The sequence below is a fragment of the Melospiza georgiana genome, chromosome Z, assembly GCF_028018845.1.
Source record: "Melospiza georgiana isolate bMelGeo1 chromosome Z, bMelGeo1.pri, whole genome shotgun sequence".
Taxonomy (NCBI): domain Eukaryota; kingdom Metazoa; phylum Chordata; class Aves; order Passeriformes; family Passerellidae; genus Melospiza; species Melospiza georgiana.
In genome coordinates, this window is record NC_080465.1 from 75,581,724 (window position 1) to 75,594,577 (window position 12,854).

The 12,854-nt window shown below is 43.7% G+C and overlaps 1 protein-coding gene across 14 annotated transcripts in view; it reads right to left on the reverse strand.

Annotated features, from left to right (window-relative positions):
* CELF4 (CUGBP Elav-like family member 4) overlaps positions 1-12,854 on the reverse strand; it is a 712,585-nt gene that overhangs the window by 51,383 nt on the left and 648,348 nt on the right. For 9 of the 14 annotated variants that reach the window (XR_009115967.1, XM_058044471.1, XM_058044473.1 and 6 more), the window contains one exon: positions 9,833-9,976. Coding sequence is in view for 13 of the 14 variants with exons in the window: in XM_058044471.1 (XP_057900454.1) it covers positions 9,833-9,976 (144 nt within the window). In the remaining variant the exon portion in view is untranslated. The remainder of the gene's footprint in view (positions 1-9,832; positions 9,977-12,854) is intronic. The other 5 variants (XM_058044474.1, XM_058044482.1, XM_058044481.1 and 2 more) reach the window with 1 other exon arrangement.

Below are 12,854 nucleotides of genomic sequence, written 5' to 3' on the forward strand. Positions count from 1 at the left end.
TATGGAATTAGTTTTTGGTAGTTCTGGGAGGAGCAAGGGGTTGGACTTTGTGATTTTTATGGGTCCCTTCCAACTTGAGATATGATTCACAGAGGGAGAATGAGAGACAGGGGACATAAATTGGAACAGCAGAGGTTCAGACTGAACACAAGGAAAATTCTTTACCTTGAAGCCCAGCAAGCATTGGAGCAGGTTGCTAAAATTCAAACAAGTGCTCCGCAATTTTCATTGTTTTCATTAACAATTGTGTCTGCAAGTTTTTATATTTGTTACTGAACAAATGTATGTGTAGTACATGCATAATGTAAATAACTGTGCATATCTTATATATATATCATGTAAATACTTATATATGTGTGTGACAGATCCACACTGGGGAGAGTAGAGCTGATGTTGAATTGTTTTTGGGGATTTGATACAGATGAAACCAAAAATTTCATCATTAAGAATGATGCACCTGATTTTATGGAGATCTGCAAGTTGTTATGCTGATGACAGCTTTTAAATATGTCAATGTATAATATTTGAAGATGCTAATCTTATCTGGGGAGTTTTTGATTTGGAGTTACTTACTTAAAAAGGGAAGATATCACATGCAATCATAAATTGAAACAACGATAAGGTTGCAAAATTAAGTACTCAATTTAGAAATGCAAGAAATTATGTTACCTATAAAATTTTAATTCTGTATTGCTTTGTATATGCATAAAGGCATTGCTTCTAACCACACATTTCTGTATTTTTCTCTTTCATGGCATCCTTGTTTTAATTACTGTCGAGAATGAATAACATAACAGGGCAAGGAAAATGGCAATGTATCAGACTTGTTATTGTAAGTGTTGGAATTTAGACAGTAAATAAGGCAGGGAAAGGATGGTTTTGTAGTTGTACAAGCAGATGTTGCCTTGGAAAACTGGAATTTCTCCCTATTTCTGCCATGACATCCCAGTTATGCTAAGTATATAATATGTCACGGAATTCTTTTAGTAAGACCTCTAGGCTGTTTTTTTACTGTTAAATAAAATGGAGCAGGTTCTGAGTGCCAGTGGTACACCATGACTTGAATCTATGTCATTAAACTCTGCTCTCTCTCAAAAGTGGGTGCTCCTGGGTGCTCCCTAGCCATTGCTGAGTCCTGCCCAAGCAAGATCCATCTGTGGCTTAATTGTCATGGCCCAAATTGAGACAATGGCATACAAATGTCGAAAATACATGTAAAATTGTGTCAGAGGGTTTTTGCAGATGTACAAAGCCTCTCTAGTTTTCAGTGAGGATGAATGTTTACTGGGTTTTCCTCTTCTTTTAGTGCATGGCCTGAGATTTCACTGGCAGAAAGGCTGCTGCCTATACCTGCATCTGAAGCAGAAAAAACATAGCAGGCTCTGCATTATGCTGAATTCTTAGACAAAGGAGGTAAACAGTCTGATCAGGCCTGTGGCAACTCAGATTAGGAATCCAAGATCAAGAACCAGTTTTGGCTAATTCTCTGCCTCATCATCCCCTTGGTGAAATGAGGACACCAGGAGCACCAGCAAAATGCCAATACTTAGCTCTGTGAACATCTCAAATGCTCTGCTGGGAAGGGTCTTAGGAAGACAGATGAAGAAATAAAAATAAATTCATATTCATGGCAGAGTTTGAGTATCATATAAAAGGAAGGCTTGGGGTCAAGCATGAAGATGTGAGGATCTATTGAACAGCTGCTCAGTAACCAACCAGGCAATAGACTTCAAGATGAAGACCAGACCTGTGCAGTGGATGAGGCAGAATGGGTGGATAAAAGGAAGCTGAAGGATGGCTCATGGACTGGTAGGGACTCATCCACTCTACAGCTTGAATTTCCCTTGCATCAGAGATCTTGGGACCACAAAAATAAACCCAGATGCCATGTGTTGACAAAATGCTCTAGTGGGTCTGCAGTCCCACAAGAGTAGGACATGCGAAGTCTGCACTCCGCAAATCCATCACTTTGAGTTCAGGAATGGGCCTGCCCTTTAGAGGGGTCATTATTCTGACTTCTGAACAGAAACTTCTGACTGGAATCAAAGTGGCACTAAAACTCCTCTTCTGGCCTTAACTCTTAACTCTGGTTATTTCTATTAGATAGTGACCATTTCCCTTTTGAAAGTCAATAAAGGAGGAGCCACAATGACCCTGCAGTAACGAGTTCCTCCATCTAATTACCCCAGGAGAAAAAGCATTTAAAATGGTGGTGTAAGTGTGCATGTGAGTAGGTATGCACACACATACCCATAACTTGAAAATAATAAATTCTGTGTAGACTTTATCTCTTGTGGGGGGAGATGGATTGAACAGTGATAGACACATGGATACCCAGATAAATAGAAGATAGATTCTGCTAACATATTCTAGTCTAATAAATTGTTGAGCTACAAAAGAAAGCAGAAGTCCCTTTGTACAATATATAGGTTTTCTGTAATGTAAGTTATTGGGAAAAGACAGAGCTGTCCCTTTAACTGGAGAGCTGCAAACAGCTGTTCCTTATGCATACATGCTTGCTTGGTCTGAAAGTTTTGGTAAGTCAGTGCATAACTGACAGTTAGATTTATCTCCCCAATAAGCAATCAACATTATAATAAAGGAAAAATGCTTTCAGTGCACCTTTGAGAGTGCATCAGAAATTAATCTAAACATCAAATTAATTATAGTTTGTAAATGAATAGTGGCTCACAGCCCTAATACTTCTCCCGCTCCTCCTCCTCCCCCTAAAGCCTCCCCCAGCCAACTGCAATGGCTGGAGGTGCTGTACAGCGAGTTTGATGAACAGTTCCTTCTCTTTCTTACTCACACAACTCTTTCCTTATCAGCTGGAAGAGCTCCATCCTCACTCTGCAGACCTGAAATCTCAGGGCCTGGCTGCTTTGGAATAAGCTAGTAGATATTGAACTTCTATGTCTCTTTCCCCTTCTCTCCGAGAGCTCAAAGCACCCCTCTGGGGTGTCCTCCTCCCCTTGGATTAGTTTCCAGCTGAGCTGGACACACCTTATGAGTCCCTCCTTGGCTCTCTGGCTGTGCCAGGTCCTTCAGAGTGGAGAGGACCACAACCAGTGCTGATCTGAACTGAAACATACCAGGGGTCAGACATGCTTAATGTGCCTGGAAAATAATTTCTGTTTTGTCTCAGCTGTGGCACTCATGTGAGTGGCTTCTTCCATTGCTCTTTGAGCTGTGATCTGTAGGCTCTAGCCATATGGAAATCACAAACAGATTTTCCAGAAAATCTGAAACAAAATGTATTGTCACCAGATCATGTGAAATTAAGGACAGAGCCCAATTCTAAGGGCTACAGGGAGGAAGGATCAGATAGAGACTTCCTTAAGAAATTTGAAATCAGGTTAATAGTAAAAAGAAAAAAATCAATCAAACTTAATCATAGTACTGGTAATAGCAACAAACAGAGCTACGCACCTGAAGTCCTTCCTAATAATGCACCTATTTGGTGGGAATTTCCTTTTTACCAAAAGAAGCCTCAGAAAAGAAGCCTCAAAAAACCTTTTATCTGATAAATAACTCTCCTCACCCATGAATCCTAAAGACCTGTGCAAAGGAGTCAGTGTACTTTTCCAAGAAGAGGAGTCCAATCCTAACAGCTAGGTTGACCTGAGATCACCCACACGGGCTATGAACATGCAACAAGAATTTCTTTCCTTTACGACACCTTACTTCTGCACCTGCTCATTTCCTGGATGAACCCAAGGAGAGTTGTTACCTTTTTTTAATTTTTTTTTTTATTATTAAATGAGAAACTGCCATATTTGGCAGTGCATATTGGAGGCACATTGTCAGCAGGTGCTGAACAATATTTTCCTAATGTACCTCAGGGTCCCTTGTTCCACTCCTATGTCTTGTGGAGTGCTGCCAATGCACTTTAGACCTAATGTGCAATGCCCCTTGTCCCAGGGCCCTGTACAGCTCTGCCAGTGTCCTATTCTCTTGACACATCTTCCTTCTTTCTATTTCAGCTTCCAGATTGAAACTCTGTGGATCATCACGACCTGCCTGCTGCCTTGCATCTCCCACTCCACCTTTTTTGCCACCCCACTGCAGCGTTTAACAGCATGTTTTTAATAACAGGATACAAGCTCTGCCCATCCCTCAGCCCTTCTCCCCACCTTCACCCCCTCCTGTGCTCAGCTCTCATTCCTCACTGCTTTTCTCACTTTTAATCTCTCTCCTTTGTCTCCCCAGTTTCTTTTCATAAGCTAGGAGGAGTTTAGTAGGGAATAGAATTATTTAACAGCAAACTTAATTAACTATTATGACCCTCATCAAGTGATGTTATTTTCTCTATTTTGGCATCTTCATATAAGGCTGGATGTTTTTCCAAATGAGGTGGCCCATTAGCAACTTTCAAATGCACTCCCTGCAGGAATCTGGAATGAAACAATCAATGATCATGTTGTACTAGGAGTCAAACAAGGTATTTCCCTTAGGATATATAAGCCTGTGGTCCTAAGAAGCCTTTGCAGTTTGTAAGCTGGAATGATCCTTGTTTTGTTTAATTGTGGGACACTTCAAAAAAGGTTGGGACATTTTGCTGATGTGAAAGTTCCTCTGGAATGTGCAGAAAAGGAGAAAAACACATGCCACTTGTGTTTGCTTACACCTGGGGTGTCAGAGCATGTCAAGCTGAGTGGAGGGAAACCACAGCATCTCTCTGGGAATAAGACAGGTTGCTCACAGCCTTCTGGAGTCACTGTCCCATGGGGAGAAACTGAAACTGCTGCAGCAATGGGCATGAAGAACAGGCACATGCCAAGGAGACAGGTAGGGGACAAAGCAGGGACGTGGAGCAGAACTGGCCTGACAGTGCCTGCTGCTCAATGGTGTGCAAAAAGTTGGCAGATCCAGGTGCTTATTGCTCTCAGAAAGAGGTGACTGGAGCACACCAAGTGTTCCAGTGAAGCAATTCCTCCAGCTTTAATTTATCTACGTCTTATTTGACACTTTGGGATAACCATTTGATCTCTGCTTCTCCATCCCTATTCTCTTTTTTCTAATTTCTGACATGTCCTCCTAATTATTGCTGCCCAAACCTGTCTTGCTCGCTCTCTTCTCTGTTAAGACATTTTTCTAGAATATGTCTGTCTCTGTATTTCGCTAACTTAATGCCTTCAAGTGCTTTCTTTGGATGTGTTTTACGAGGCAGCAGCGAGTGTTGCTGGGCTGTGTTGCAGCGTCACCCAATGACAGAGGCAGAGTTAGCCACGTGTGGGCAGGGTGAAAAGTTGCCCTTCTCGCATTGCCTACTTGCCTTAGCAGCCTCAGCAGCGTTGTTTTACCGGAGTCCACTTTTAGCCTTGTACACAAACTGTTCACATTTAAACTATCTACATAACTGAGAGGGGAATTATCACCAGAACCACTGAGAGCAGCACAAAGATGTAGTCCACGTCCTCTGACATTCAGCACACCTACACACAGAACCACTGGCACACGGGTAGTGGGAATGTGAGAGACCCAGTGTGAATGCTGCCTTGTGCAGACACAGGCTCTGGGCTCCTGCAGATGTTGACATTCATGCTGCAGCACACTTCACCTCCGTGCAAGTCTTCCTAGGGCAGCCCACTCCGAGAATGGGAGACTTCAAGGAGTGTCCAACTAAGTGTAATTTTGCTCTGAGTGAGAGGAGTCCTGCTGTGGCCCTGCCATTTCACTGGGAATTGGCAGCACAGCCCAGCTGGCTGCAAAAGGAGTGTGTGGGCAGAGGCTACAGGGTCAGCTGGGCATTGAGTGAAGAACCAGTGAGAGAGGAGAGAGAAGGGCAGAATGGTGAAGAGCTGTGAAGGTGAAATCACTGAGTCTGAATGCAAGAATGGGGAGAGGACAGTGCCTGAGGAGAAACCCAAGGGGATGCAGATATGGTCAGTGATGGAGGCATAGGTGATGGGGATACACAGGGTGTTGGTGCATGGAAGGATGAGGATGGTTCTGCATTTGGCCATCTTACAGCTGCATCAGGACAGGGACAGGAGAAAAAAAAAAAAGCCAGAGGTTTGAAAAATTGTAAGAGAAAATGAAGGATTTGGGTCTAGCCTGGATGTGTGCAGCAGAAGAAAAGCCACAGGCAAAGAATCCTCCCAGACTAAGCTACTTTTTTCAGTGGGAAGTCAGGGCTGTATCTTAGGCAGCCTTACATGATCCCACTAGGGAAAACAACAGACATACTCTGAGCACTCTCACATTTTATATCAGGTGTTGGTGTTTACTTTAGTGCCATTCCTCACTATTCCTTGTCAGCCAGGAGGCAGTGCCTCTAAATTGAGAATGTCAAAGGCTTGCTGACCACACTATGGTTTCTTTAGCATGAGCAGGTGCTAGTGTCTCTCTGCAGGCTCATGGACGCCAGAAACCAGGAGAAAGTTTTGTTTTTGATCTCATTTTCATCCTAACACTCCTGTAGCTGCCCCAACGCTATCCTGCCAGTAGCGGCAAAAAGAGATAAATTTGTGTTCAAAATGCAGGCAAGAATTCAGATGCAAATAATAAGGGAAAAAATATACAATGGTTTTGGTTGGAAGGCACCTTTGAGTTCATCAAGTTCCAGCTACCCTTGCCCTGTTCAGGAACACCTTCCACCAGGCCAGCTTGGTCCCAGCTTCATCCATCCAGCTTGGACACTTCCACATCCACAGCCACAGCTTCTCTGGCCAGCCTGTCCCAGGCTTACCCCTCTCACAGTCAAGAATTTGTTCTTAATAGCTAAGCTGTATCTCCCCTCTTTCATTTTAAAGCCATTCCCCCTTGTCCTATCTGTACACAGCTCTCTTGCTGCCACTTTAAATACTGGAAGGTGCTGTCAGGTTTCCCTTGGGCCTTCTCCAATTTGAACAATCACAATTCTCTCAGCCCGTTTCATAGGAATGGTGACCCAACCCCCTGATCATCCTTGTGGATCTCCACAATTCTATTTTGACATGCTGCTCTACTGACTTGTTCAGTTTGTGCCAGTTGTTTACAGATTGTTCAACAGCAAGACAAAGGCATCAAATAAAGATTTTTCTGTTCCTGTGGAAAAAAACATGGTGACATTTTTCTCCATAGAATTTTTAAAGTTTGTCTAAAGCAGGACTTCTTGACAATTTCTCGACAACCTGGGGCTAAACTCTGTTACAGCAATTTATTTGGGATCTGCTTAGCAGATATATTTTAAAAGGTCATATAATAGTGGAATATCTTTCTGGGGCCAGACAGAATTGTCCCCCCAGGCAAGCAGTTGGAGAGCTCTAGCCGCACTAAAAAAAGTGAAATAGAATGCAAATGCTGTGTTCTTACATGTTGAGTTTTGGGAAATGTTTTAGCAGCAAAGAAGGAATTTTCTTACTTTCAAAGTTAATAAAATCTCTTATTTTCCTTTAGGAAAAAGTAATTTATTTTTTATTTAAATTTATTTCCTCAACAAAAATAACAGCTTCAGTAGACTTAGCAAAACAATTGAAAAGCCTGATTTCTTCTTATAACTTTTACATTTTTACATTGCTTTAAACCTGAAGGTCAGCAGGGTGGGAATTTTTGAAAAGCAACATAACCTACCTGTGATAGTTAGCTACCTGTGCCTCTGTTATTTCTATCCTTCTGGAGCTGGTGGATGTGGAAGCATAGTCAACATGTTCGTCTGAGACCAACAGTCACAGCAGGCACTCAGCTCTATGGAAAACTAGGAGAAATCCAGAGATTTGACACCTGGGATCCCAAACTGACTGGACCTGGGAATTTGTGTCTCAGAAGCAGATATAAGGTGATTAAGGTGACTGAGACCAGCAATCTCTAATTCCTTCTTTTGCTTGTCTGTGTGCTTGAGTCAACACTTCCAAAGGAACACCTTCCTATCCCAGCCTTCAATATCCCACAGTTAATTTTGGAGTTCACTTCACCCAACAAGCTGATGTTAGTTTCTCCAAATAAAACTCAAGAAAATTTCTGCTAAGGCCCCTCAGCTCCTGCTAAAATCTCAGCCTTGACCTCTGAAGCAGTCCCAAATCCCTGGCCACAGATGGGATGCATGTCGTGTCCTTGTGGGGCCTTGTAGCCATCAGCCTTTGAACTGAGTGGGATGAGGCTCACAGCTGTCCAGAAAGGCATCTCCATTTACTGCTCAGTATGTGGAGAACCAGGTCATCCTCTAAACAAAGGTGACAATTTCACTGCCAAAAGTCCCTTTCTAATCTGTGGATCTCCTTTGAGCACCAGTTTCAGTGTCAGCTAGAGCTGTGCTGATCTGCTCAACTTGTGAGATTTATATATATATATATGTATAATTCGTATATAAAAAGCAGGTGGGCTCTGGATTCATTGGGGCTAATTCATAGTTTTGAGTTCTAATTTGAATTTGCGAACTCCCTCTGCATGCCAGACTCTTTGTCCTTCACTCCTCTAGTGCTGGAGAGCACAGCATCCCAGAGACTCCTGGTGACTGGGAGGGCTGTGTCCCTCTCATCAGGGGTCAGGGATCCCTCAAACAAAATGGAAAATAGCCTGTTCACACCCTCTGTGGATGGGCAGGAGAAACTGTGCATAGAGAAAGGGCACAAAACTCTTGGAGTACTCTCTGACATGCACTGTGGGTAGCAAGGAATGAGGGAAGAGATTTGGGAGGGGAGCTGTTCAGGAGGGGAAAGAGGAAGGCAGCATGGAAAGAAAGCACAGTGTGGAGATTGCGAGTGGTTTTAAAATCAAATGAAAACTCCAATGAGTCTTAACTCTGGAAGTTTGCCTGAGAGACAGAATCCAGATTAGCTGCAAATAACAGGAAAAGAAAAGCAATAGTTTGTTCTGTTGCACTTCCCAGGGAGGGTATGCAAGAGGTGCAGGATGGCAGAGAATCAAAAATTACAGACCCCAGTGGTGGGCACACGGCTGTGAGTGATCCCCTGTCTACCAAGTGTGATGGGATCAGATGTGGCAGGGTCCCCCTGCTGCCACACTGCCAAAAGGGACCCTTAAGAGCCCCAGCTTTGCAAAGGGTGGTATCCCAGTGAGAGCCCATGCATACATCACTCCATGGCTGCTGGCTGGCTGAGCCCTCCCACCGTGGGTGCAGATCAGGGTGTCCCTGCCTGGGGCTCACAGGCAGCTCCAGGCTCTGCTCCTTCTCTGCTCCAGCTGGTGAAGTGGAGCCAGCAGTGGGGCCAGAGCTGTGGGAGCCAGGTGCAGCTTTCAAACACAGCCCCTTAGCACAGGCTGGCAGCTGAAGCACAGGGTTTTCTTGGCCCATCTCTGTCTGCTGGGGTGCTGCCTCAGGTCCAGTAGGTCAGAATATGTCTGAATGTGATCTACCAAGCAGCCATCACCCCCTAGGAGAGCAGGCTCTCAGCAGATGCTTGGCCCTTACCCCTTTGCAGTCTAATGCATCACAGCTGCAGGAAAGCTGACCCTACAGCTCTGCCTTCCCTTCAACCCCAGGGCCTGTTTGTCCTTTGCCTTAGGTACAGAAATTCCCCTTCTGCAGCATGATCCCTCTGCTAATCTCATGATTTCACCTATGCCCATTTGCTCCTCCTCCATTTTGCTCCAGTTGCTTTAGTCTTTTCTGCACCCTCCCCACCTCCCTTTACAAGTGGGGCATTTTCTGACCCCACCAGTGTCTGCAGCATCTTGCTGCTGGTGAGATGCCAAACCTTGACCTCTAAGCAGCACACACAACTCTGAGCATGAGACAATCAGGAGAGAAAGAAGGAAGGGGGAAAGTATTGACAGGAGTAAATTGAGAGAAATCATAAAGCTTAAGCAGAAAGAAAGCAGTTTGAAAGGTAAAGTATTCAGAGAAAGCCCTTTCCTGGATGAATCTAATTGTTTTGTTATCTTTACCCACCAAAGCATTTACTTTGGTTTGTCGCCCGATCCACAAACACTTTCGAGGAGATGACATTACCGAAAGGCAGGAACATCTGCATCAGCTCAGCATCCCCAAACTCCTGGGGCAGATGGTAGATAAACAGGTTACAGCCCTCTGGTCCTATCAAGAGAAAAAGAAGACCCATGAATGAAGAGAAATAGGACACGAGAAAGCACATGGTGGAGATTTACTTTGGCATCTTCTCTCTCTGGCTGGTGAGTGGTCACGCTAGGAAGCAGCCTGTAGACTCTCACAGGAATGGACAAAGGAGAAGAGCATGAACTCAAAAAGCCACCTAAAGGCTATGGTAACTTCAATAGCTTTCCCAGGACACCAGGATAAAATCTAGAGAGAGAGGAATGCACCAGCACATGTGGCCATGGAAAGAACAGAACGGAGGAGTAAGAACACAGAGAATGAAAGAATATCGTTCATAGATTTTATTTGTTGTTCATAATCTTATTTAATCTGCAGAGTTTCGGATGACCCACACTATCCCTTGCCTCTTCCCAGTGTCTGCATGCAGAAGTTTCAATATCCTTCTTGAATCTGTGTGATGACAATAGCATCACACAAATGGTGATAATGAGCAGAAAGATATGCACAAACCCACAGGCTCATCTTGTTCTGTAGAATTTTACATTCATCCCCCCAGCTCAAATGAGCCTGAAGACTCCCACAAATCTGGACAGTTAGGCCATGTCCTCCATTCTAGAGCATTCTGCAGGAGATATTTTAGGTGGATTTAAGTCCAAATTACTTGACAAGATGGATTGGCTTTTTTTGCCTCAATCCTGTAACATATACTCTTACCAATTTTAGAGGGTGTTCTGGAAAACAACCAGAGAGATGTCTTTAGCTGGAATATGAAATTAAAGTAGAGACCCTCAAAAAATATTCTGTTGAAATTGTATTTTGGGGCAGAAGAGGGCAAACCTGCCTCTTGTCAAATAGTCTGTAATATAAATTTTCAACCTGACTTTTTATTTTTATGCATGGGGTCCTTGAGCAACAGTCAAAAAGGTGTGTCCAAATGGATTTATTAAAGAAAATTAAAAATTTAAAACCTTTGCAGTGTTCAATAGCAGAAAACTGTATAGTTTGATGAGACAGAGATTGTTTTTTTCATCATTTTATTTCTAAAGGTACTTCCAGCTGCTGCCTTGCTCTGCACTGACCTCGACAGGTAACTCCAGCTCTGCTTGACTCAGAGGGACCGAGATGAAGGGGATACATTGTGTGCCCTTCGCCAAAAAGGTTGGAGGTCGGAGAGAAGGAGGGTTTCCCCCTTCCCTCTTGCCCCTGTGCCTGCAACCCTGTGACCTGACTCAGTCAACTTTCCCCTTTTTACATCTGGGGCACAGTGTGGGGAAGGAAAGGGTTTTTAATGCTCTCGTTTTCTTCATCAGGGCATAATTACAGTGTCATAACACAGCAAATTACAACTTTGCCTTTCCTGTTAGGGAGAGGAGTTCGTCTAGATGCTCCCACCTTTTATTACCCATTACTCATCCCCCCGGCTGGCAAGAGAAGTACGGCGAAGTCAGGATTCTGGCAGATGCCCATTTAAAGCTCATTAAAATTCCTGGGCCTCAGCATGATTGAAGTCACAGGCTCTCCACATTTCCTTTTGGATTAATGGAAAATGAAGCCCTAATGAATATTTGCTAAGCACAATTTTCCCCACTAATTTGCTAAAAGGACTGTCATGAAGGAACAGCTGATCCTTTGCATCTTGTGCATTTCCTAAAGGTCATGGGGATGGTAACAGGGTTTCTTCCAAATGGGGGGGATAGTGGTATAGTGGGATAATTAACTAATTAGGCACCCGGTCATCTGCTTAGCCAAATTACTTTTGAACCTCAGTGGCCCATAATCAGGCTCCCCTATTTCATGCCAAGCTTTTCCAGCTTCCCCCCACCTCCCGTATGCCTCTTCTTTAGTCTTCTCACTGGGCAAGTATCATTTTTCCAATCCTTGCTGCCATCCATTTCTGCACAATGCAGAGTTATTGGCATAATAAGTTAGATATGAAACAGTCTGAAAGTGTTAAACAAACACTAACCCCCTTAGGTGTCTGTTAAAATTGAGAAAATTCTGCCCAGGAGCAGACCACAGTCCAGAATAGCAGGGAAAAAATTCATTCCTTCATCTGAACGTGCCCCAGAGCACTTCTGCTGTGGGATTTGAGATTCACATTATAATAAAATGGGTAAAATCTTGGCTTTGCTGCAGTCGGTGGCAAAATTCCCACTGACATCACCAGAGCCAGCAGTTTTCACTGTAAAACCGGCCAATTCTTTCAAAAATACCAGCTGCATTTCCTGCGGTCTTGGATGTGCTGTGCATGAGTAGAGATTCTGCCTGTGTGTGCTGAGAAACACCTACCAAGGCATAAGGCAGACCAGGAGGCACACAACTTCAACTACACCACCTTTAGCCTGGGCTCAAGGAGAGAACAACCCTTGGTTCACCTTGAAATCGACTTTTCCTCACATGACTCAGAGGCCAAAAGGAAGAGGCCAGGGAGGGTGTGAAAAAGCAGGGACCATTCTCAAAGACCAGCTGGGTTCTAAAATGTGCCTGAGGAACCTGTGAGGTGGCTGTCCCTACTGACCCAGACATTCAGGGCTGAACTCATTTTGTTTACAGCTACAGAGGGGTTGTTCCTAACTTCCACTGCTGAAAACTTCACTTGCTTCTGAAGACAAAAAGAAAAAAAACAAACCACAATTGGGTTGTTTGATTTGTTTTGACACCCTCACATAAGAAATTACAGTCTTAGAATTTAACAAGTGATTTTTTTGTTAAATCTGTAAGTTACCTGTCTGTAACTTTTTGTTAAGTCTGTAAGTTACCTGTCACAGCCAGAGACCTTGGTAAAGAACTCACAAAACAAGATCTGTCTTCTTCAGCCCTCCTAGCTTTTTTTGGATATGTTTTTGCTTGTTTCAAGTTAATTTGGGCATTCCATAGAAGGCTGTGTGTTTGTGTGTAT